This window comes from Mustela erminea, chromosome 14 (assembly GCF_009829155.1).
Source record: "Mustela erminea isolate mMusErm1 chromosome 14, mMusErm1.Pri, whole genome shotgun sequence".
Lineage (NCBI taxonomy): Eukaryota > Metazoa > Chordata > Mammalia > Carnivora > Mustelidae > Mustela > Mustela erminea.
In genome coordinates this window covers 32,848,894-32,874,377 of record NC_045627.1, presented here as the reverse complement: position 1 = coordinate 32,874,377, position 25,484 = coordinate 32,848,894, and the positions used below count along the sequence as shown (strand labels likewise).

At 35.7% G+C, this 25,484-nt stretch overlaps 1 protein-coding gene across 3 annotated transcripts in view; it reads left to right on the top strand.

Moving 5' to 3' along the window:
• The window catches only part of CTNNA3 (catenin alpha 3), a 1,797,739-nt gene that overhangs the window by 1,594,813 nt on the left and 177,442 nt on the right, over nucleotides 1-25,484 (top strand). For all 3 annotated transcript variants that reach the window (XM_032312382.1, XM_032312379.1, XM_032312381.1), the window contains exon 14: nucleotides 24,516-24,608. In XM_032312382.1, coding sequence (XP_032168273.1) covers nucleotides 24,516-24,608 — 93 coding nt within the window. The remainder of the gene's footprint in view (nucleotides 1-24,515; nucleotides 24,609-25,484) is intronic.

Genomic DNA, 25,484 nt, shown 5'->3' with positions numbered 1-25,484 from the left:
TTAACTATGCCACCCAGGTGCTCCTATCCTTTCTATTTTTAAGGTTAGTGGTATAAACTCATTTCTGGTAATGGCACTTTTTCCCATACCAAATATTAACAATATTAACAAATATTAACAAGATGCAAACTGAATAATAATTAAAACACGAAGCAACGCAACAGCAACATTCTAACTTCCAATAATAACTCTCTTTAGAAGAGGGTTTATATTCTTAGAAAAAGAGCAAAGCTTATTGACTTTCCATTGTGTCAAAATCTGTGAATTTTATAGGAAAAGCTGTGACATTAATTCCAGAATACTATCATTTACTGCTTCTGCCTCCATCCATTTCCTAAGCACCAATATTTTTCTATGCACTGGTTAAAAACAATTTTAATGTGATCTATTAACTGTGTGCTCTGTCTTTTCCTGGTGTCTATAATTTTCCTCCATGACTATATTACAGCTAATATTCCATTAGTTTCTAAGAGGTGTTAGGAGAGTGGGATAGACTAAATAAACACCTACATGAAACTTTGGTGTCCTTCCTTTCAATTGGAGTGCTTATTATTCAGTGTAAATCAGATATGATATTCTTCTAAAGTGAGCCTAATTCCTTTTATTATTTTGGACTTATACTTCTTCGTTTTATTCAATAGAGACTATTGCTTCTCCTGGTTTAACTGACTTCAAGTATGTGCAGATATCCTGGAAGGGCCAGTATATTGAATTTTACTAAGACTCACATTGGAATCCCTTAATGTTGAGATACAAGAAAGAGCTACTTAGTGAGGGAACTTAGCTGATAATGCAGCATCCATGTGTCATTTTGACTCCCCATTTCTTGACATCTCTATGATTAAGCAGCAATGCTTATGAAAAAATAAAAACACTTCATGAAGAGAGATTAACTCAGATGGCTGTGAAGACTCATTCCCTCCCCCCTTTTTATAGTTCAGCAACTATTAAAACTGGCTCAGGAGAGGCGCCTGGGTGGCTCAGTGGGTTAAACCTCTGCCTTCGGCTCAGGTCATGATCCCAGGGTCCTGGGATCGAGCCCCTCATCAGGCTCTCTACTCGACAGGGAGCCTGCTTCCCCCTCTCTCTCTGCCTGCCTCTCTGCCTACTTGTGATCTCTCTCTGTCAAATAAGTAAATTAAAAAAAAAAAACATTATTTCAATTAATCTTAAAAAAAAAAAACTGGCTCAGGAGATCTGAGTTAGCACAATGAAAAAAAACCCTGCTGATTACTGAAATTACTGAAATTTAACAAATACTGAATTACTGAAATTCCACATATGAGTGAAATTATTAAGATAAGAGCCACTGAGATCCGGGGGTTACATCTTTCTGCAAGACCAAACCATTTCCTCCACCAAGAAGTACCTATTTTCAGTGATTTGAAAGCTCTGTAAATAGTATATAGAGACATTTCAGGAACAGGGTTTCTTTCGTGGAGCCATTTTAGTGGTGTGTGCAAGGCAGCTATGCCCACCCAGCCAAAGCAGACCTCCCTGTGGCATAATGGCAGCTTCAGGGTCATGTCCGCTCTGTTGCTTCCATATCTGTGGGCTTTCCCAATGCCACCCTTATTTAGCTTTACACAGTGTGGTGCTAATCTATATTTCTCCTTGTCTTAGTGTGAAAATGGCCTTTGAAGGAGAAGCCAAGTGCTAGAGCTGTAGAACAGAAGTTACAGATGTTAGATTTTTTTAAATTCAAGTATAATTAACATAGTGTTGTATTAGTTTAAGATATACAACATGATGATTCTACAATTTTTTAAATTTTTTCAAAATAGATTTATTTATTTATTTTAGAAAAAGAGTGCCAGGGAGAGGGGCAGAACTCGAGAGGAACTTAAGCAGACTCTGTGCTAAGTGCAGAGCCTGATAGGAAGCTCAATTTCACTACCCTGAGATCATGACCCTGAGATCACAACCTGAACCAAACCAAGAGTCAGTCACTTAATCGACTGTGCCACACAGATACCCCGATTCAACAATTCTATACATTACTCAATGCTCATTGTGATTGATGTACCTTTCATTATCTTCACCTAATTCACCCATCCCCTCACCCACCTCCCCTGTGGCAACCACCAATTTGTTCTCTATATTTAACAATCTATTGTTTTGTTGTCTCTTTTTTCTTTGTTTATTTTGTTGTTTCTTAAATTCCACATATGAGTGAAATTATTACTCTTTATCTTGTTGAAACAGTATTTATAGTAGCCAAAATACGGAAGTGACCCAACTTTCCATCTACAGATGAATGGATAAAGAATATGTGGTATATGTGTACAATGGAATATTACTCAACTGTAAAAAAGGATACAGTCTTGCCGTTTGTAACAACATGGATGAAATAATTCAGCTACAGATGTGAGATTTTGTACAGCTAATGGACACACTGCAGATAGGAACCTAAAAAGCTGTAGTTTTATTCCTGTTAATGACCAGTACATACTGAGTAGTAGAGAGGTTTTTCTTTATAAACGAAGATAATACGTAAGGACTGATATGTGTTGTTCACAAGGATATATTAGTAAGTTTAAAAAGCAAGGAAGAAACCAGTGTGTATAGCTACTTTCTGGTCAAGAAGTGGGGAAATGCTACATATATACATTTTCTTGCATTTCCTAAAAGAAACACTAGAAAAATAAATTAAGCAATAAAATTCACTAAAGTATGCATGTGAGGGAGAGTAGGAATGTGTCAGTAGTAGTAGTGAGACTTCCCTGTGTATATTGTTCACTGTAGTTTTCAGTTGCTAAGTTATTTGATTATTAAATAATTAAATTAAAAGCCAACAAGCAAGCAGCATATTTTCTTTTTCATGATATTCTAGGCTAAAGGAAAAAATAAATTCCAATATTTTCAGAATTCAGGATTGTATTCTCTTTTGTTTAGCTGGATAAAAGAACAAAAATATGAAATTAAGAAATAAATAAATCTTATATAAGTTGTATAATTGATGGAAAAATGTTTTCTTGCATAACCATGGAAATAAGCCATAAACATAAGTGTGATATGATCTTAATTTTTAAAAATTGTGTGGCCTTGTTGTAATAAATTCCCCTTTGCCTAAGCTCTATGGGCAAAATGGAAAAAGAACTTTCACAGAAGTTGTATTTTAAGAAGCCATAGTAATGCAGTAAAAAGCAGTGAAATCATGAAATAACAAAAATAAATTGCCTTAAAAATAGGATATTTATCAGGGTATAGAATTATTTTATATGCATCCAAATGTTGGGGTAAACCGGTACAATCTAGGAACATACTGTAAGACATATTTTAAACTTGTACGTAATTAATTTACAATTTAACCATCTTTTAATTTAGACACCTAAATCAAGATTACATTTCTACATTAGAACTGACATATGGTTTAAAGTTCAAGATAAATCAGACAGTAACAATTGTACCATATGTATTTTAAAAATTCACATCAAAATGTTGAGGTGACAAAGGAAATAGAGTAAATGGAAGGACCAGGTTCTGGAACCACCTGGGGGTTAAGTTATTTGTTTGGTAGTTTTTGGGATCCCAGTGGTCAACCTTTCCTTTCCTATCCTAGAACTTTTCCTATGGAAGTGTTTTAAAAGGAATTAAGGGAAGTAATGAAGCATAAGGAAGCCATTTCATTTATCTTTAAGTTATTCTAGGCATTTAAATTGAATTTGATTTGTAGTAGCTTTAAACATTTTAGTTTTGCTTAATTAATTATAAGTAGAAACAAGATTTGTAACAGAACTACTGTGCTTAATAGACAGAGGGATGATATATTTGACTACCAAATCAAAAGGCGACAGTTTTATCAGTGCTGCAATTTTTTTTTCCTGGGGCCTATTTTAAGTTTCCAAAAACAAATAAACAAGAAACAAAAATATGGACATGGCAGAGACGTCTGGCTGGCTCAATATGTAGAGCATGTGACTCTTGATCTCTAGGTCGTGAGTCTAAGCCCCACATTGGGTGTAGAGCCTACTTATCACCAACAACAATTATATGGATTTGGATGATACATAGATATATATGTTTACATATATATAGACCAGTTAGCTCTCTGAACAAAATTTTAAAAGTGTTTTTGATGAAAAATGTATACCTTCCCTTGTATTTCAACAGTTAATGCTTCAAATGTTAATATCAAGTTTGAGAAATACTAAAATAACTCCATAGTTTTTGATACTGTAAGCAAATTTCAACCAATAATGCATACATATACTAGTTTTTGTGATAACATACGTCTGTTAAAGGACTTATATTTTTAACACTGAGCTCTGTAACACTGTTGGTGATGTATTCTAGGAGGGGAAAATGAGCACTTATGTTTAAATACAAGTATAAAATATAGTATATTACATTACCAGAAATTTAGATAGTTTTATTGCTTCATTTGACTTTCTGTGTTAAGATTGCAAGATGGCTTCACCATCTAAAAAAAAAAAAATTAACTTTCCCTTTTCACAATTCACTTTTTCTTTCCATTTACTAGTTTCCTTTATTATTTTTATATTATTCTTTTTTTTTCCTAAACAATTCCTGTCAGTAGTATCTATAGAATTATAACTGAGTGGGGAAAACAGTACAAGAAAACAACACATTGTTGTCAGATCCGTAATCCTCAAAATGTCTTTGAAATGTATCATTTTATGGTTGTTGCCTTACTGTTTAGTGTCATAAAAAGAGTTCCATGTTGGAGTCAGAAAGATCTTGTATGAATCCTGCCTCAAAACTAACTCTGCCAGTTCTTAGAAAAATAAGATGGGATACACTCTTGATTTTCGGTTTCTTGGGATCCTGTAATATGGAGATAATGCTACCAATAACTGTATGTAATCGATAAGAAATATATATTTTTCCTCCACACTTCTCAATAGTCTAATAAACTGATAACCATTCAGGGGCTGTTAGATTGTATGTATGATGTTTGTTAACTCGAGCACAATTCTAAGTAAGCCCTGATAGGCTTTGCTAGGGAGAGGTAAGTACCTAGGCAACAAGATGTTCATTATACTGTTTTATTAAAAAATAACTTATTTCCTATACTGGAGTTTATATATATCTGAAAGAAATCACAGGACAGTTTCACAACATTTTCAAAAAGGAGGTTGTGTGGTTGAAATTTTTTCAAGAGGCAGAATTTTGTACATTCAGGAAAATAAATCATCTTTGTTCATCCATTATTAGACATTGCTTTAGCTAAGGAATACGGAGTCATGATAGTTAAATTTCTTGGAAAGTAAAGAATATAAAAAAAGGAAGTAAAGGATATAAACCATGATTGTATATTTTAATTTATAATAAGAAATGTAACTTGAGGAGACTTAACAATTCACATTTCACCTGTATGTTTTCTAATCATAGGAAAATCACATAGAAAGCCAAATTATCAGATTATTCAATGAAAATAGAATCACATTAAAAACAGTTGATTAGGGGCACCTGGGTGGCTCAGTGGGGTAAGCCACTGCCTTCGGCTCGGGTCATGGGATTTCAGGGTCTTGGGATCAAGCCCCATATCAGGCTCTCTGCTCAGCGGGGAGCCTGCTTCCCCCTGCCTCTCCGCCTGCTTGTGATCTCTCTCTTTCTCTCTGTCAAATAAATAAATAAAGTCTTTAAAAAATAAATAAATAAAATTAAAAAAAATAAAAACAGTTGATTATATCTGGATTATATTGATTATATCAGCTTTAATGATTAGGACATCCATGGTCTCTAAAAGGAAACATCTGTCTTAAGATACATCATTCTGTCAACTTCTAGGCAGTACTTGAATGGGAACGGGTGACTATAGATGACGTTTTTTGTGTGTGACTCCATAAATCCAGTTTTAGAACAACTCCTCCAATATCTGACATATTTTCTTTTTTTTTTTTTTTTTTAAGATTTTATTTATTTATTTCACAGACAGAGATCACAAGTAGGCAGAGAGGCAGGCAGTGAGAGAGAGGAGGAAGCTGACTCCCTGCAGAGCAGGAACTTCTGTGGTATCTCTCTGTGTTGCCAGGCAATGAGTTAGCTGGAATACTGGTTTGTATCCTGCACACAGAAGGAGTGACTGCTCAGAACTTCACCTTCTCCTGAAGGTCTACAGTTGCTTTAAGCATTGTTATTTAGCATGCAATTACAAGATCCATAATTTCATTAGTAAGCCCCTTTTCGGAACCACAAAACTCCTGTGTAAGTTTTTCCACTGACTTTCCTGGTCCTTTACTAAATTACTAGGAAAGAGCCCCTTTCCTGGAGTTTAACCCAAGATATTCCATCCTACTCTGATCTAAACATTCTCAAAGATGATTCAAGACTGGGCCCTGATGCCTCTGAGACCCACCTAGAGCTGTGTAATGTTTGCCATGCCCATGTCCTTTGCTTGACAAACATGTGCCCACACTGAGAAGAGCAACTGTGCTTCTCTGTTGTAATAGGAAAAATACTATAATTTACATATATTGAATATTTTTATGGAAATAGATAGGAAAGGAGGGGGACCTCTCACTCCCCAAATTTAAAGCTGCCTTATAAAGCCTGGAAGCTTAGAGTTGGGAAACTCTGAGTGCTCATGCAAAGATTTTCTTTCAACTCATTAGCAAATTTATGTTATTAATGATAAATCAAGCTAAGAGTACTGTAGTCGAAGAAGAACCTTTCATTTAACAGGAAAATCTAAGTCCGTACATATTGTAAGCCATTCATATGAGATATGAGTGGCTCTCAGGAGCTGGAACAAAATGCCAGCAAGGTATAAATGGCATCAGGGTAGTCTTGCCTATAAATATTTCCAGATTTATAGGCTTCTGCGTGAAGAACTTATTGTGTGAGGAAATACATTGTGAATAAATGGAAATTGTACTCCACTAAAGTCAGAAAGGGGAAAATACAGTTTTATTTCTTCCCAACATTTCTGCATCATGGTATCTCTAAGTGTGCAGCCATAAATCTGAGATGAATCTCAAGAAATGGTGCAAGAGATTTCATTGCTAATCTGTCAGATTTTAGTATTTCCTTCATTCGGTAGGCAGGAGAAAAATCACACAGAGCAGAGACAAACAATCTGACCAGAAAGCCTGGGAGACCTTTGGCTTCCCTGGTCCCTTAGAGCAGGAATTTGAAATTGTGGGAAAAAATGAAGATTAAATTGCTTCCATTCAGAGAGAGTAATGCATAAAGATCCAGACGTCTAATTATTGTCCATCAGTTCTGAAAATAAGGTTTTTGATCATCAAATGGACAAATTACATAAAGAATTATCATAAATAAATGCACTATTGTTTTCTCTGCCTTAACAAAATGCAAAGATTTGACCACATGGAAATTGGTCCACATGAAGAAATAGCTTTTCTTCAGCCATTATAGATTATAGCAACCATTATACCATTGATCAAAGGTATTCCTTCTTTAAAATTGATGATATTACTTGTAAAATAAAGATTGTTATGCATAATGTGGTTTGGAGCATGAAGTGAGATAATATAGGTAAAGTGAACTATCAGTTTCCCAAACCATAGCGCTTATTCAATAAATAGTAACTAAAATAATTATTCTGGATCTAGAACTAAAGTTACAAACATGTCTTCAAAAATACAAATTTGCAGGGCACCTGTGTGGCTCAGTCAGTTAAGCATTGGCCTTCCGCTCAGCTCGTGATCCTGGGGTCCTGGGATGGAGCCCTGCATCCTGCTCCCTGTTCAGCAGGAAGTCTTCTCCCTCTCCCACTCCCCCTGCTTGTGTTCCCTCTCTTGCTGTCTCTCTGTCAAATAAATATATAAGATCTTTTAAAAAAAACTAATAAATAATAAAATTGCAAATTCATGGGGCACCTGCGTGGCTCTGTTAAGTGACTGCCTTCTGCTGGATCATAATACCAGGGTCCTAGGATTGAGTCCCACGTGGGAGTCCTTCAGTGGGGCGTCTACTTCTTCCTCTCTCTCTGCCCTTCCCCCCAGCTTGTGCTCTCTCTCTCTCAAATGAATAAACAAAATCTTCAAACACACACATACACACACACAGAGCAAAGAACTTTGGAGAGGTATTTTTCGGTTTTGTTTTTAAGTCATAGAGGGTTGTATGAAAGGAAGAAGGCCCTCTATCTAGCTATAGCTAGCACTGTTTTGAATGAGTGTAGAGATTTATAAGGAATAAAATTTTTGATTTTTAGTTTCCACTGTTTAACTAAGAATTAGCAAAATTAGGCCAAAGATAAATAAAGATCTTTGTTTAATTAAGAAACCTGACATAATTTTAACTGTTGACCTCTACTTCTTGAACTATTGTATTTTACTGAATCTTCCAAAAAAATAAATTATGGGCCTCTCTGTTGGTCAGAGAGGCCTTTAATGGGTAGAACATCTGGTTCTCTAGCCTCAGTTGAACGGTATCTCCAGTCACATTATGTATATAGGATATTTGAGTGAGTTTTTATGTGGAAATGTACTCCATAGAGAGAAACACAAAATGTAGAAAGCCCCTGGCCTTCTCATCTGGGTTATTTTCGCAGCTTCTGGTCTATAGTTCCATTCGATTAAGGTAACTACAAACATTTGCAATTCCTCCTGTTTTGAACCATTTCTCACCTCCTTTCAGATCTCTGCTGCCCTCTTGCTCTCTCTTCTTTCTTTTTTCCTTTCGTATGGCTTTTTAAAAGAAGAAGCTTTCAGGTTTTAAAAATTATTTCACACTTTCTCTGAGTCCAACTTAACTTCTTTAAAAGTTGATTCGTCTGAGTGTTTTCAATTATCTAACAAAAGAAAATGTAAGTAAAAGTATGATCCTACTTAATGATTTCTTAATTATATTTACAGCTGTCCCCCAATTGATATTCATAACATACCTTTATATTTTTCATATATCTTACTCATTGAGACTTTACAGTCCTTTCAGATATAATGAAATAATCCAGTTATACAGGTTGAGGAATCTAGACTTTAGAAGTTTAAAGTAACATAATCAACATTCCTAGTCAGTAAGTGATGGAATCAGGACAAATCTTCTAACACCTGGTCTAGTATTCTTTATTTAGTCATTCCAAGAATATTATTAATTAGACATGCTTGGTGTTCATGTGAGTGCTTATTCTCTCTCTCTTTTTATAGCAACCTTATAATAAAGGTTATCAAAATTAAAGTTTAATATATTTCTCAATGCCACATAACTAATCTGTGGTGTATTAGAATTAGAATTCATTATGCTTTTCATTCTATTGTGCATGGTCTTAATTTATCTCCTATACTTCAATCTTAGGAAAGAGAGGGGGAAAAAAAAAGAGAACGTTTTAGTGAGAAACTACTATGTGCCCTGAACTGAGAAAGAGACTTTATAAAGCTAACTTCATATAAAAAAGAAAAGTGTGCCTTATATTATGTATATGCAAAGTTAAATCCACATCTATCAACTGAGTTAACCATAATAACATCTTGATGAAGAAGGAGTAAAATGTAAAACATGAAGAAGACAAGGATAGCTATTTTTATTTTATGGTACATGAAACCAATACCAAATAACCTTTTCATAGTCAGAGAATAAGTGATATTATCCAATTGCATGGGAAAACCTGTTTGATACAATATCAGTTCTTTATTGGTCATCTATAATTAGCAACTACCATATTATATGGCATTTTAATGAATACTTATTAAATAAAAAGTGAATGAATGAAGAAAAACCAAGAAGCAAAAGCTAGCTATCCTGACTTTTTGACCCCAAACACTGAACTTACTCCTTATTAAGTTCTATTTATAATATGTGAGTTATTTTTTTTCCATTATACAAAGAGTCCAGAGTTGAGGTCTGAAATAAAAATGGTATTTTGACAGTCTAATTCCTTGGTAGGGTCAAAAGATGCTTAAGTGACATGAAGAATAAAGAAAAAATTGTTTACAAGATCCTGGAAAATCTCGAGGTGCACTGGTTGTACTGTTCAATTCAGTATGTAGTTAAAGCAATTTGTAAATATTAGTGGTAAAATAATACAGGATAGCTCATGGAGTCTAGCAAAACAAATCAAATAGGACATTTTGCATAAACCAAAAAGTTTTCCACTGAGCAAATAAAGATGTATCTTGATAGGAGAATATGAATAATATATTTCAATTTTCATGTAATTTTGATTAAAACTCAGTACACAGAACTTAAACTATGTTGCATTAGCTTCATAAAGATGATGCCCTCCTATGACTGATGACAGTGAAAGTCCCATAACATTTGAACATACTACATTTCATACCTAGTTAGTAATCCAGAATATCTTCTGAATGTAAACTCAATTTGAAAATGTTCTTTTTGAATATTAATAAAAAGCAATGTTTGATACCTTCAAGTTTTAAAAGAATAGCATCACACATACCCACACATACATACACACCCCAGAGTCATTGAGATTATTTAAATCAAAGCTAATTCTCTTAGATAAAACATGGCATACTACTTCACCCTGACCCACTGATAGCAGGGATTTGGTTTCCAAATCTCTCCTATTGTGAAACTAATTTTAGAACAGTGTCTCCTTTCTAGAGACCATATCTTACTTCTGGTTTCTGGTCAGGCAATGAGATTTGTAGGGAAAAGGAATTTTTAAGACAGAAAAATATTGGAAAAGGAAATAATTGGCATACTAAACTATTTCAAATAGAAAGATAATAAAACGTGAGAGTTGAAAAATAAGAAGACAGTAGTTCAACTGAAGAGTGCTTAGGATTTTTTTTTTTAGTCAGGCTCTAAAAAAAGAATTATTTGTTTATATATAGTATATTTTATTGTTAGTTTTATTTATTGTGTCACTTCAGTCTAATAAATAGATGACAAATTAATACTATTCACCTAAGATAGCCTGAGTGGTTTTCGAAAACAACATGCATGGTTTGCATCTGATGACATCTAAGACTACTTCTAGAAAAATCCAGAAGGAAGTACTAATGGAAGGAAGTTTACCTGGAAAAAAGACAAAGTGACACATCATTAAAGCAGATAGAATACAGTAGATGCCTTCTGTATTTATTGCAGTGAACATTTGTAATTACTATTTTATTTTTTTACTCTGTTTTATTTTAATATGAACTAAACATATAGTCACATTAGTCATATACAATAAGAAGTGTAGGTATATAATTATCTTTAATTCTGCATATTTAAACAGATGTTTGACGATACCTTTCTGAAATAGCATGGGTCAACTTTGCTTACATGTCAAAGATTAAGTTCTCCAGAGTATAAGTGTGATGATACCTAAGCTATGATGGTTAGACGGTCAGCCTGAGTAGAATTACTTCCTGGTGGAAAAAGGTGCTGACTCTCCGTGCTTCAAACCATGTACACACATACACATGCACATCCTCATAACTTTATGATTTAGTCTACAAGTTTCTTATTACCTTGTTGTATTATTGTTAATATTGTTAGTATTGGCATCCTATAATTTCATTTAACTACTACCAAGTTTTTTGAAAACCCTTGCCTTGAATGAAGTAAAAAAAAAAAAAAAGTTTAAGGCTTGGTTTGATATTTTATAAACAGAGTTAAGCGACAGAAAAATCACATTGCTGCTGGAATATGTTGTCATTCTCATCAGTGGTTTTTTGATATTCATATTCATGTACAAACAGAAAATCCCGCAGTTGGCATTATTCTTACTAAACATGTACTTTCTTACTTCTGAGCACCTTTGGTGTGATGACCCATGGATTAGAGCCCTTAACTGAAGCTCATTTTTGGTAACAGTTTCACATTTAAAATTAACATTTATAACAAAAATTGAACATTTTTTATTAAATGCGTGGCCTCTCACTTTGAGTTGAAATCTATTTTAGTAAATAGTAAAAAAAAATAGTTTAAAGATTAATTGATTAAACACAACTTACAGTATTCCTGCTTTCATGAACTCATCTGAAATAACTTCATGTTGCATAGTCCCACTTATAAGTACAGTCTTGGGCTAAGCAAACAAATGCTCCTTTGTGTAATATATGTCTACATAGGCATTTCAATAAGTAAATGCAAATTTTGATGGCACAATGGATGTAAAGTTGAATCTAATAAACTGTGCATATTAAAGCATACAATTTGGTATGTTTTATGGACTAAAATATATAGGCCAGAAACTATCACCACAATCATGATAAGGGACATATACTTCAAAATCTAAAACTGTAATCTAATCATTAACTCCCCCAGACCCAAATGACCAGCTATTTGACTTCTGTTCCTATAGGTTGCTTTGTAATTTCAATAAGGTTGTGTAAATAGAATTACACCGTAAGTACTCTCATTTGGCTTCTTTCGCTAATCAAAATTATTTTGATAGCCATAAATGTTGTTACTTGTATCAATAATCCATTCTTTTTCATCATTGAATAATATCATACTTAATGGGCATATGGTTGGTTATATTAGCCCCCTGATGAATATCTGAGCTGTATCCACTAGTTGGCTATTACAAAACTAGCTGTTACATTTATTTGTATGCAAGTCTTTGTGTAAATATGTTTTCATTTCTTTGCATTAAATATTTAGGAGTTAAGTGACTGGGTTCTATGGTATGTATATGCTGAACGTGTTGAGGAACACATGGACATTTTTTCAATCTAATTTCCTTACTCGTTTTGCTTCTACTGCACATCCTAATTCCATTGATCAGGGCAGGTCTGTGCAGAAACAGCACGGTGCATTTACCATGAGGTAGTTTCACAGTCACTTACATCGGACGACATCTTCAACAATGATGTACTCACTTGCTTCTACAAATAGGCCTTTTAGTTTGGGGACTTAAAAATCCCTTTATATAGAGAGTATAATTCTTCCTTAGGGGTTGTCCAAATATTTGTTTTGTTGCATTCTAGTATTCTACTTTATATATAAGCTGCCAACTTAAGCTACCTTTTTCTAGTAGTGTAGGGAATTCTTATGTCCCATAAAGCAAACTTCAATCCAATAACCCTGAATAATATGTACAAAACTCTAATATAGATCTGAATTACTGTCTTCCTGAGCAACATCTCCTCAGTAATGTGCAACTTCGTTCATATTTTTCCATTTTTTAGTTCAGTGAAATAGGAGTGTCAGGTCTGGACACCGTCGCCTTACATAATATCCGTGGCTGGAACACAGCAGGCTGTTTTTTGCTTTATTACCATGCCTGAGATTACTTTGCAAATCTAGATAGATGAATTTGGTTAGGACCATTGATATTACACCTGGCTGCCTTAACAATTTCTGGAAGTAAAAGATTTGCTGTAGGTTAAAAAATATATATCCCCACTGGGAAATCAAACCACAGCTTTCCTTCCCCTCAAAATCTTTGTTGAGGAATGCTTTGTAAAACCAGTTTCCAGGACACTGAAAATGTGATACATGAAATAATGAAACAAGAGCTCCTACATATCCACAGAGCTAAAAAGGACACCATGGAATATGGGGACATAGCATGGAGACCAGGTATGGGATATTTCTCTGCATCTGCTATCACAGTCTTCTGTAGTGTTTACTCTGATAATGAAAACATATGCTTCAATTTTCCTCCCCCTTATTGAAAGCTTTTGTCTGTGTCCACATCAGCTTCAAGTATCATGCCCCATTGACAGACCTATTGCAAAGTGACAAGGCCAGTTCTCCCTGCAGTGAGTTTTGCAATCTTGCTCTTTTTTTTTTTTTTCCTGACATGTCCTTGAAATGGCACATTCAACCTGAAGCAGACTTTCTTATAACTCATTGCTTGTTTTTTTCCTCCTGATAAAGGTAATAATTTATTGTTAAAATTTTAAATAAAACAATATGAAGAAGAAAAAGTGTAAAATACTACACAACTCTCTGTCTGGTATATATGTAATGTTTTATATAATTAGAATATATATGCATGTATAGATTAAGTTAAAAGTGTATCGAGTGCATTTTCTTTGCCATTAGATATTCTCTGAAACTCTTTTAATTATTTATTTATTTTGAGAGGGAGAGAGAACATGCACATGAGCGAGAGTGGTAGTAGAGGAAGGTGGGGGGCAGATGCTGAGAGAGAATCTTAAGCACACTCTGTGCTGAGTGCAGAGCCCAAGGTGAGGCTCAGTCTCACAACCCTGAAATCATGACCGAAATCAAGAGTTGGGCACAACCCACTGAGCCAGCCAGGTGCCCCTCTGAAATTGTTATTTTAATTTTTGTAGAATAGTTTTTTTTTTTTTTTAAGATGTCATTTATTTATTTGACACACACACACACACACACACACACACACACACAGAGCACAAGCTGGGGGAGTGTCAGGCAAAGGGAAAAGGAGAAGCAGGCTCCCTGCAACACAAGGGGAGCCTGATGTTGGACTCTAACTCAGGACCCCTGGATCATGACCTGAGCCGATGGCAGTTGCTTAACTAACTGAGCTATCCAGGCACTGTAGAAAAGCTTTTAGAAACAGAAGAATGAATAAGTTTTCAGTTAGATAACCTCTTGTCAGCTGTCTCTTCTAAAGGTAAGAACACAAATTCACATACAGAGAGTCTATTTGGCATAGAGTTTGATGGAAAGGTGAAATCTAACTCGAATACAGTAAAATTTGTCTGGTTTCCATGGTAGCAGTGTTTATACTAAAAGTTGAAGGTCAAGTGTGGTTATTAGTCATCTGCTGTGGTTGCTACTACTACCCCCACAATTCCTGCTGCCACCACTATCATTACCATCACCTCCACAAGTCCTCTTGCTATTATTATTGTATTGTTTCCAACAACAGCACACCTCCCATCTACAGAGCGGTGAGAGTAATTGTACTGGCTTAATTCTCTATGGGATCATCAGTTACTGCCTGTGAAGAAACATCATCCTATGTAGTCCTAGATAAAACCAGTTTAAAAAGTTGTGTTAAACCTCCTGAGAGGTTACAAGTCGAAAGGAACTTGTGATTTAAAGTTGCATGCAGCATTCAAAAGGGCGTCCTGCTACTTCACATTAAAAAAAATATATATCATTTTGTTTCAGTGTTCATTGTAAACAAACCTGCAATAGACTTGTAGAGTGAACAATAGAATTGAATGGGATTCTTTTTTTTTTTTTTTTTTTTGACAGACAGAAATCACAAGTAAGCAGAGAGGGAGGCAGGGAGAGAGAGAGAGAGAGGAAGAAGCAGGCTCCCAGCTGAGCAGAGAGCCCAACACGGGGCTCGATCCCCTGGGACCCTGGGATCATGACCTGAGCCAAAGGCAGAGACTTTAACCCACTGAGCCACCCAGGCACCCCTTGACTGGGATTTTTAAAATCATGTAGTTCAGTCCTTCTCATTAACTTCAAAAGAAGTTGGGTTCTCATCAAGTGAAGTATTTGTTCAAGGTCACAAGCTATCAAAGGGAGCATTTGACCTAGAACCAGATCCTCAGTCTTTATACTTTGCTCTATCACAGTTTTTGCCTCAATATAAGAACTTCGGTAAGATACTTACCTTGGGTTTTCTGCTCATGATTTGGAATTACGATATAAACTCAGAGCTCTGTCCAAAACGTTTCATAGTTTTGCTGATCTGAATAGCTTAATTCACATAGAATTTGGAGAAGAAGAAGAAGAAGAAGAAGAAGAAGAAGAAGAAGAAGAAGAAGAAGAAGAAGAAGAAGAAGAAGAAGAAGAGGAGGAGGAGGAAGAGGAAGAAGGGGGAGGGGAAGGGGAGGGGGCGAGAAGGAGGGGGAGGGATGGCTCAGAAGCTTTTTTTTTTTTTTTCCCTTCAAATTTATCAGCACCCTTTTGCTCATGCTAGGGACCAAAATTGAATTCATCTCAAGTTTGGTATAACTTGAAGCCAGAGCACCATCCCCAAAAATAAGCAGTATTTCTTTTAGTTGAGTTTCTAAATACAATATATGGTTCAAGGTAGGTGGCAGTGGGGCAATGAAGAAAGGCTGAACCATCCATTTACTTCAAATGCCAAGTTTACTGAGGTCTAGAAATTATATCCTGCAGGGGGAAGGAGGAGATTAAGGACCAATCTACTGATGTGTTGCTGATCACAACCCCAAAGTACCTGGCCTGCCTTGCTCTATAAGTAGTATATTTGTGGGGTTTGAAGCTTTTTTTCTAGACTTGTAAATTTTAACTACTCAGTTCCCACATTAACCATGCATTTGTGACTACAGAGCTGTCTCATAAAACAAGCATAGAACCTACTCTGAGGTAGCAGTTTATTAACTGTGCAACATTGGATGGGTTTTGTTAACTCCAGGGCTCGGTTTCCTCAACTATGACATTAAAATGGTAGCATTTGCCTCTTCAGGTTTATTGGTAAGATTGAATGAGAAAAGGAATGTGGAATAACCCAGCAGAGTGTTTTTAATGAATAATATTAAGACCTTGATTAAAAATGATTACCTCACCTTTCTGTTTCCAGAAAAGAAGAATGTCAGGGATCCTGATCTTAATCCAGGGTGTTTCTCATACTTGAAATTTCCAAAAATATGTTTTCATTCAAACTCTATTCTTCATGGCTTCATTAGTCTTTCATATCTTTATTTAAATGTCAACTGGAATACTGCTTATGACAGTTTCCACGAATTAGACATGCAGTCCTGGGAATTGGAGCTGGATCACCAGCTCATTTGGTGGTTGAATAAGTACCAGGATATTGATGATGTCACTTTCATTTATGACCCTCTTGCTGATTTGCTGTGTGCTTTTCTACAGTTATTAGCCTCATTTGTGTCTTCGGAACAGAGGCACGACTGCCACAAGCTTCCTGATAGAAAGAAAAATTAAGGCTAAAATACACTTGACACTGTGTGATTCTATCACTACTTGAGTCCTTAAAAAGGCCTTATATAAACTTAAAAGATTGTAATGATCACCCCTTATGATAATCATCATAATCCAGGTTCAACTACAAGGCCCTTTGTATGATCCACTATTTGATTGTTTGCTGGCCTGGATAGGTTTTTAAGTAGCAAACTAATAAAGAGACTTATTTCATAGAAGATACATGAAAAACTGAGATTGTGTCTCCTCTGTCAGCAGTATTCTATATGTTCAGGATTTATCTGCCCAAGTTGTGCTCTTTGACTACATGTTTAATTATACACTCTTAATACATATATTCTGAAATTTAGCTGTGTCAAACTATATTTCAACTGTTGTAGCCTTTAAGGTATATAATACTCACCCAGGATTTTTCATTTCACCATATAGAATAATTTATATGGTGTTATATTCTTAGCATGTTGGGAAAGAGGAAATGGCTTTTGGAACATAGAGGGACGATAATGGTACCCAGAGGCAGTTTTGAATTGTTTTTTGAAAGATTATAAAAAGAAAACCCACCCATGATCTAATGTGGCAAATAGAGATATATGTCTTTATTCACATTATTCTTTATTTCCTTCTCTATTTTCTTCCTTGTATGAATTCATTAAAAACCATATTTATTGTGTATCTACTTTTTGCCAGCATTGTGTTAGGGACTAGAGTTATAAAACAGAATAATACTAGCTACCTTCTCATTCCTTATCTGAGCGTGAAGATACCTGTGTTCAGGGAATGAACTATATCTCTAATCAATATGATGAACAGGAGTGAATTTGTTTAACTGAAATCAATGGATTTATCAGATCTCTTCTAGTATTGAGATTTCCTAGTACTGAGAAATCATTTCCTCCACATTAATATTATTCTTTCAGTTTAAGCATGAACTCATAAAATCTTAAAATGTGAGGGACTTAACAGAAAACATCAAGTTTTACTTACTTCCCCTCCCAATTTTGAAGATGAAAAAATTGAAGCCTAGAAAAATTATGACATTTTTCTAACAACATACAACTAATTGGTGACAAAGTTAGAATAAAGACCCAGGTGTCCTAACTTCAAATTCATTAATCTACCACAATAGCACAACCCCACCAACTTTCTGATAATACAAGAAGTGTGTCCCCAGGTTAATCTGAGGTGCTTTACACTCCTTCCTGCCTTCTGCCTGACATTTCTAAGGAAATTTCTCTGTCTCATCATTCATTCTCAGTCTCAAACCATATAACTCTAGGGAATATCTTTTATTTCCATTTAATATCCTTACCCTTTCTTTCTCTTGAGGAGAAGGATTATGTTTTATTTGTCTCAAGATCCCTAGAATCTAGAATAATAGCTTGTTTCTATGCATAAAAAATAGACACTCAAATACGTTAGTTGAGATGACTTAATTTGATTTTTCTTAACCTCTTTATTAGTGATCAGACTTGGATTATCAGTGCATATCTTTAGGTAATCATTTCTTCATTATTAATAAAAGTTGAAAGAAGTACCGCAGAATGAAAGCAGCTTATTAAATGCTGACAGTACAACGGCGACCAAGTTTGTGATTTTATTTTCATAAATCTGAGATAGTCTTGCAGGTATTTGTTTAGGACTAAAATGAACAAACAGTGCCCTCTTCTGTCTGGTAACCATAATGGTGCTATGCGGGGGTATGAATTTCAGTCTACAAACTCAGATGTAGAAGAAAAAAATGACTTTTTTTCCCCCCCCTAAGTTAACCTGGTTTTATCTTTGTTCATGGGGAATTTAAACATAGTCATTTAAAGAGAAGACAAACTTCTCTTTACCTCTATCACTTGTGTTGCACCAGGTGAACCAAAGTTCTAGATCAGTAGTTCTCAAACAGGGATGATACCCCTAGAGGGGGCATTTGGAAATGTCTGGAGATACTTTTGATTGTCACAACTTGGGAGGCTTCCTACTGCATGTAGTGGGTAGAGACTAGGGATAGTGCTAAACATCCCACCAAATGCAAGTTGGTCTCTTGCAACCAGAATTATTTAGAGCAAGATGTCCCTAGTGCCAAGTTTGGAGACTCTTTTCAGAATGACCCATTCTGAATGGGTCGTTCTGAGTCAGAATGACCCATCAATTACTTGTCATTGTCCCAAATTGTTTACCACTCAGATACCCATTGTCCTAGCACATGTAGCTCCTTCAGGTTTCCTACTTGCTGTTTCCAAAATACTTTATGGAAAGACGAGAAACTCAGGTCTGAGTTTAGAAGATGGTGTTTTCTCTGATTCTTTTATGTCCATCCTGAACTTTCAAAGGGATACTCAGACATCTTTCTAGACTTCCAAATCTGAGAATCTTGAGCTTATGCAAGAACTCTCTCTGCACAAGTTCTATTATTTCTAACTTCCATAATCTTTATTTTTTAAAAATGCAATCGAGGAATCTTTGCCTCAAACCTTCCCTTAAGCAAGGAATCATTAAATCAACACTTACTGAAGGCAGAAGTCGGAAAGAACTAAACATTAATCTATAGCTTAATATAGTTCCATGACATTCTTCTGACATTGATACCAAAGCTTATGTGTCATTAAATCATTTATTCCTTTATTCAGTTAGGATCTTTTTACTGAAAGCATAGAATATTTTGTTTTAAGGTGCTCGGAGTAATAAAAAAGACAGACAATATCCTTATCCTCATGGAAGTTATGTTCTAATGGGATAAGACTAAAACATATTCCCTCTCAAAAGAAAAGAAAAAATATAATTTCAGGTTATGATCAGAATTAAGATCAGCTTTCGAGAGCTAAAGAAAGAAATAATGTGATTGATGTAATAAATAAATGTGATTTATTATGTAATAAATAATGTGTATGTGATGTAATAAATAAATGAAGTAAGGGGAGGGATTATTTTTAGGTAGACTGAGGGGATGACTGGATAGGGCTGCAGATAGGCCTACTGGGCTCCCATGGTGAGGATCCAGCCATGTAAGAGCTCCAGGAACTCACCAGGCAAGAGAACAGTGGATACAAAGAGCCCAAGAGCCTGATGAGGAATGGGCTGATGAGTGGGCCATGTTTGAGGAATAGAAAAGGTGCCTGTGTGTGTTTCCAGCAAAAAAAAAGGCAATTCTTACTTTTCTAGAATTTGAAATTATTAGTATTAACAATATAGTAATAATAATAGTATATAATTAATAATATAGTTTTAATATATCTAAACCTCTTATAAAAATGTATTTGAATTATAGACTTTCCACTTTGACATTCCAAAATCGTCGTGTGCTATCAGTTCAGCTGGGAGGGCCTGACCCAGCATGCTATTCCCACTGCCTAGTTCAGAAGAAGATGCCCCATAGCCCCCTTCCTAATAGATTCCCAGAGTGTCAAGACTGTTCCCGACACCTCTGGAACAATTACTTGATTATAGTGAGCTAGGGATGGATACTCAGAGAAATATGATTTACGACTAAGTCATATGTAGGATTTAGAATTCAATCTTAATTTGAGAGGAAAATGTCAAGTATGACTCCTGTTCCTAGACTACTTTTTTCTTTTTTCTTTCTTTTTTTTATTTCCCTTCTTAATTTTCTCTTTTCCTTTCCTTCATTTTTCTATTAAGGGACTACAAAATTCTTTTTTATATATTTTAATATTAAGTAATTATAAAGTCTGTGCCTGTGAATTTTTAAGTATACTGCAGACTGTCTGACTAGGAATGCTGAAAGAATTAGGGAGATAAAGTCCGGAGAGAGCATTAAGTGCCTTGGGAGATAAAAGATATATATAAATGCAGTCATTTTTATCTCAGTAAGTATATATATGCATTAAAACCACCAATTTATGGTGACCCTGAAGTTTAATGTGCCACTATAGTTTATTGTGGCTCCAGTTTCTATATGAAAATCTCAGCCTGAGTATTTCCAAGTTCTATACCTTTTCTGGCCTCTCTTGCAAAAATAAAATGGGGCCTTATAATAAAATTAATAATAATAATTTTTAATAATCATAAACAGTATTAAACTTTAGTACTTTCTATTCACTAAATAATGGTCCAGTTCATCATCTTATTTTATCCTCACAATAATCCTAAGAATTAGGTAATATGTTTGCCATTTTACCAGGTGAGGGAATGAAGTTAATTTCAAATCACTCTGAGCTGCCTAAGGAAGGTTTCACAACAAATAAGAATTAAATAGGAAGGCATGAAATAGTGTATCTGAATTCTGATACGAGAGAGAAATGAGTAATGACTGACTTTATTAACCCTCATTCTGCGGGGGGGGGGGGGGGGATCTTGGTTTGGTTTAAGGACAGCCTATCTTGGAGAGGGGAAGTCATTTCCATCATCAGTAAGAATCTATGTGAGAGTGAATCTTTGCTGGGCCCAGTTTAAGGGATAATTTTACTCTTATATAATGAATAAAATTAGATCAAAAAAGATCTTTACTTGGACTTTAGGAGAAAGCAGTATGTATGGCATTATATTAAACCCTGTGTAGCATAGGACATTAGATACTCAGAATGGGGTGAATGTAACTAGAATCAGCTAGTAAGCATCAGAACAAACCAGAATAACTAATTTGGAGTAAAATGAAAGTATCCAAATTACTACAAATGTTTTATCCAAAAATATAAAGGGTTTTGATGGGATGAGGGATAGAAGAGTGGAAGAGGTGAAAAAGCAGTAGAAAGAAAGAACCAAACTTTTCCTGAGTTCCAGCTGTCTATGGGCTAAGCAATCCCTACTTAACGCATCTTAGTACAACTGAGCCTAGCAACAAACTTCAGGGTTAGGTATTATTATCTAAAATTTTGTTCTGAGGAAACCAGCATTTAAAATGGTACACAAAATACCAAAGCCCCACAATCACTAATTGGAGAGCCAGAATTCAAATTTAGGTCTGTATTACTCAACATTATTGGGTCATTCTACTGCATGACACTGTCTTAAGGTAGTTGGCCTCCCCTTCCCTAGAATGAAAATTGATTAAACACACACACACACATCTTCCAGATGCTTGCACCTTCCAAAGTTACCGGATGCATAGAAGCAAGCTGTCTTTCAGAGTGTGTAATATAGGGTAACCCCAGTTTTCTCCTCCCTTTTACAATGTTTGCTCTATTATTATTTGTCTTCAGACCTGCAGGTGTTAATGTAGCACCTCAAAAGTGATTAGAGTGCTCCTCTTTCTGTCTTAGTTTCCACTTAACCAGTAACATTGTATAATAACATTGTATATTCAACTTTTTATTTTTGCAATACTAGCTAACTGCTTGCCTGACAGAATACAAAATGCTGCCAGCAAATGTTTTGAACACTCCCCCACTGATTTTGTTCCTGAAAAGAAGAGGTCAGTCCTATGTTAAAGAAAAAAAGAAAAGAAAAAAACCCAACACAGAAATATGTGGGTGTAAATTGTAGGCTTATCTCTTCCTGTGGTATGACCAACAAAAATGGTACTTGTGACTTCTGACAGCAGCAGTTGTTCTTAGTTTCTGTTAAATCACTTTATTTTGAGTTGAATAAAATGTCGGAATCAATGATGAAGTTATATGTCATTTCACGGGAGAGTATAATCCAAGAAATTAACAGCAGACATTTATAAGGAACAGATCACAGTAGTGGCACCAGGCAGCCATCAGTAGCAAAATAGGTCCTAAGAAAAGAAATCTTATCAACTGAATTTATTTGGATGTTTCAGGGGCTGATGATGTATCCAGGAAGGAAATTGCAAAGACCCTTTCTCAAGTAAGGTGGGAAGAATACACAGAAACAGCTAATAATAAAACACGTGATTGTGTAGAAATTCCACAGTGGTAAACTTATGGTATTAATACCTAAGAGAAAAGAATAAATTGCCCAGTGAGCATAACTGCACACAGTTCCTGCAAAGAGGAGCTGCACGCAGAGATAAAGATACACAACAGTTACTCGAGCACATCAGAGACCTTGGCAAGAGGGGCTATTAATAGCCAATAGGAGTCACTTGAAATAAATGGAGAGAGTTGGTGATGCTAAGTGCAAGTCTTAGAAAGCAAAGAAAATGCAGGTTAAAGAATCGTGAGATGGGAACAAATCTAAGGCCATTAGCAGTAGGAAGTAGGTAGTTTGCTCCACAATGTGAGCTAATTATGGCAAGTTCCCATCTCTGGAGTGGTCCCAAGGGAAGGTAAACTCTCCACAGCCCTGAAAATAAACAAAGGACCTGTGTGCAAAGCAAGGTTTAAGGGAAACCAGGGCCAGACTGAGGAGGCATCCCCTGCCCCTGACTAGTCTTTAACAGCCAGGTGTAAAGAAGAGATCTCCCACTTCACATCCAGTAGCTTTTCATGAAATCTGTTTGATTTCTGGATTTCTTACCAAGACTCCGTATTACATGAATCACACATCATTTAAATGAAAACAAGTATCGAATTAATTCTTGTTAAGTACTTTTACTTAGATTTGCAATAATGACAGATATCTTTAAATTATTGCCCCAGTGAGATTAAGGAGAAGAGATTAAGTGAGATTAGATTAGATATTTAAGATTAAGATTGGATACTACAGCATAACACAAAAAAAATTAGTTTGAAATTTGGAAAATTGAAGCACAGTAGAGATACGGTGAGAATGAGTATGTGCTCTTGCCATTGATATCTTTTGTTTTGCTCATATCCAACGTTCTTTTCAGCTATCGCTGATAATTTTGCTTTAGCCATTCAAAAACATGGAGAGATTTCATTGTAGTGATATGACAGTAAGCCCAGGAGACCAAGTCCTTACATCACAGGGTAAACAACAACTGGCTGCCTGATTCAGCAGCAGTGTGCAATCCGGTATGATCACCATCAGCACAGTGGAAGTGGAGGGGTCATGGAAGGAAGGTTTGGCCAGGTCTTCTGGAGCCCGACACCACCCAGATACAAGATGTTTAAGCTGAAATTGAAAAAAAAGGAAATGGAAGTAGATTAGCTATTTAGACACTGAAGTTAAAATATTTATTCTTTAATTTCCTAGAAAATTTAAATGCTTAGTAATTTTGGTGCCATTTTCATGTCATATAGTTTTAATTAGAATTACACCATCCATTTATCACATGTGAACACCTTGGTATGTGATGACCACATCATGGATTAGCCAAATCGCTCTTCACCCAGAGGAAAACTTTCCTGCTTATTTTGCTTTCTTTTTCTTTCAGAATTTATTGGGATATAATTCATATACCTAACATTCACCATCTTAAAGTGTAAAACTGGGTTATTTTAGTATACACACACGATCTTGCGGTCATTACCACTATCTAATTCCAGGACCTTGTGAGCATCCCAGAGAGAGACGCATGCGCATAAGCCGTCATTGCCCGCTCCCTCCTTCCCCCTCCTTTAGGAACCCCTGGTCAAATTTCTGTCTCTACAGACTTGCCTATTGCAGACATTTCGTACAAATAGAGTCACACAACATGCGGACTTGTGTGACTGACTTATCACTTACCCCAACATCTTCAAGGTTCACCTGTGTCGCAGCATGTATTGCAGCATCCATTGCTCTTCCTAGCCAAATAATAGTCTATTCCATATAATTTTGCTTATTCCTCAGTAGATGCATGTCTCAGCCGTTTCCACTTTTTGGCTATTACGATTGGCAAGGCTAAGAACATTTCTTTTTACAACTTTTTGTGTGGACACATATTTTCGTTTCTCTTGGGTATATACCTAGGAGTAGAACTTCTGGGTCATATTGGTAGCTCTGTGCTTTCTTTCTGAGGTACTGCCAGACTGTTTTCCATTTTGCATTCTCACCGGCAATGCTTTGCTTTCTTTTTATAGACCCCAGAGGAACTGGAGGATGTTTCTGACTTGGAAGAGGAACATGAGGTGCGCAGTCACACCAGCATTCAGACCGAAGGGAAAACTGACAGGGTAAGTCAGCTCCCTGGGAGGAGAGCTGTAGGCTGTGCCCTCTTGTTGTCAATCAGGCAGCCTCTCATAGGAGGGATTCCAGGATCTGGAGCCAGTTTCGCAAAGCCCAGGAGGAAGAACCCCAGAATGCATGGGCTGTAGCACGAGGGGAATTACTTCCTTGACATTGAAAACTCACAGTGACACCATTTCTGGTCAGGTAGTAAATTACTCCATACCACTTCTAATCTCTATACCAGTCATGGGAATAAGGAATTGAAATGTGTACACATTTGTTAAAAGTAGAAAAGAGAAACCAAGAAGTTAAAGTATTTTAGATTTCTAGAATTCTAAATTCTAGAAAAAGTGTATTTCTGAGAAACTACCCCTATACGTTTCTTCCTTTCTGCAATGCCGCCTTCTCTTACCCTCAACACAGACACACACACACACACACACACACACTCACACACATGCCTCCAATGATGATAATCGACTTCTGAATTATTCTGTGGTATTGTATTTCACTTTACTTATATCCAGTGCTTGGGAATCTGTGAAAGTTTGACTTCCTAGTCAATGACAGTATGCAACTGCAGACCAACTACAGAACTTGGGTCTGAAAGTTAGGTGATATAGCATAGTGGCTAAGACTAGAACACATCTGAATTAGCCATTTCTTTTCTGTGTCACCTGAAAAACTCATTCAGCCTTTCTCTGATTTGGTTCCCTGATTTGTAAAGTGAAGATACTGCAAGTACTTCTATATGTGAACTATTGTGGGGATAACTCAGTTAATTAGTAGAGCACTTAACACACTGCTTAGCTCATAGTAAGTTATCAATAATCATGAGTTATTCTTTGTAGTTGTCTTAGGGATAGTATAATTATCATCAC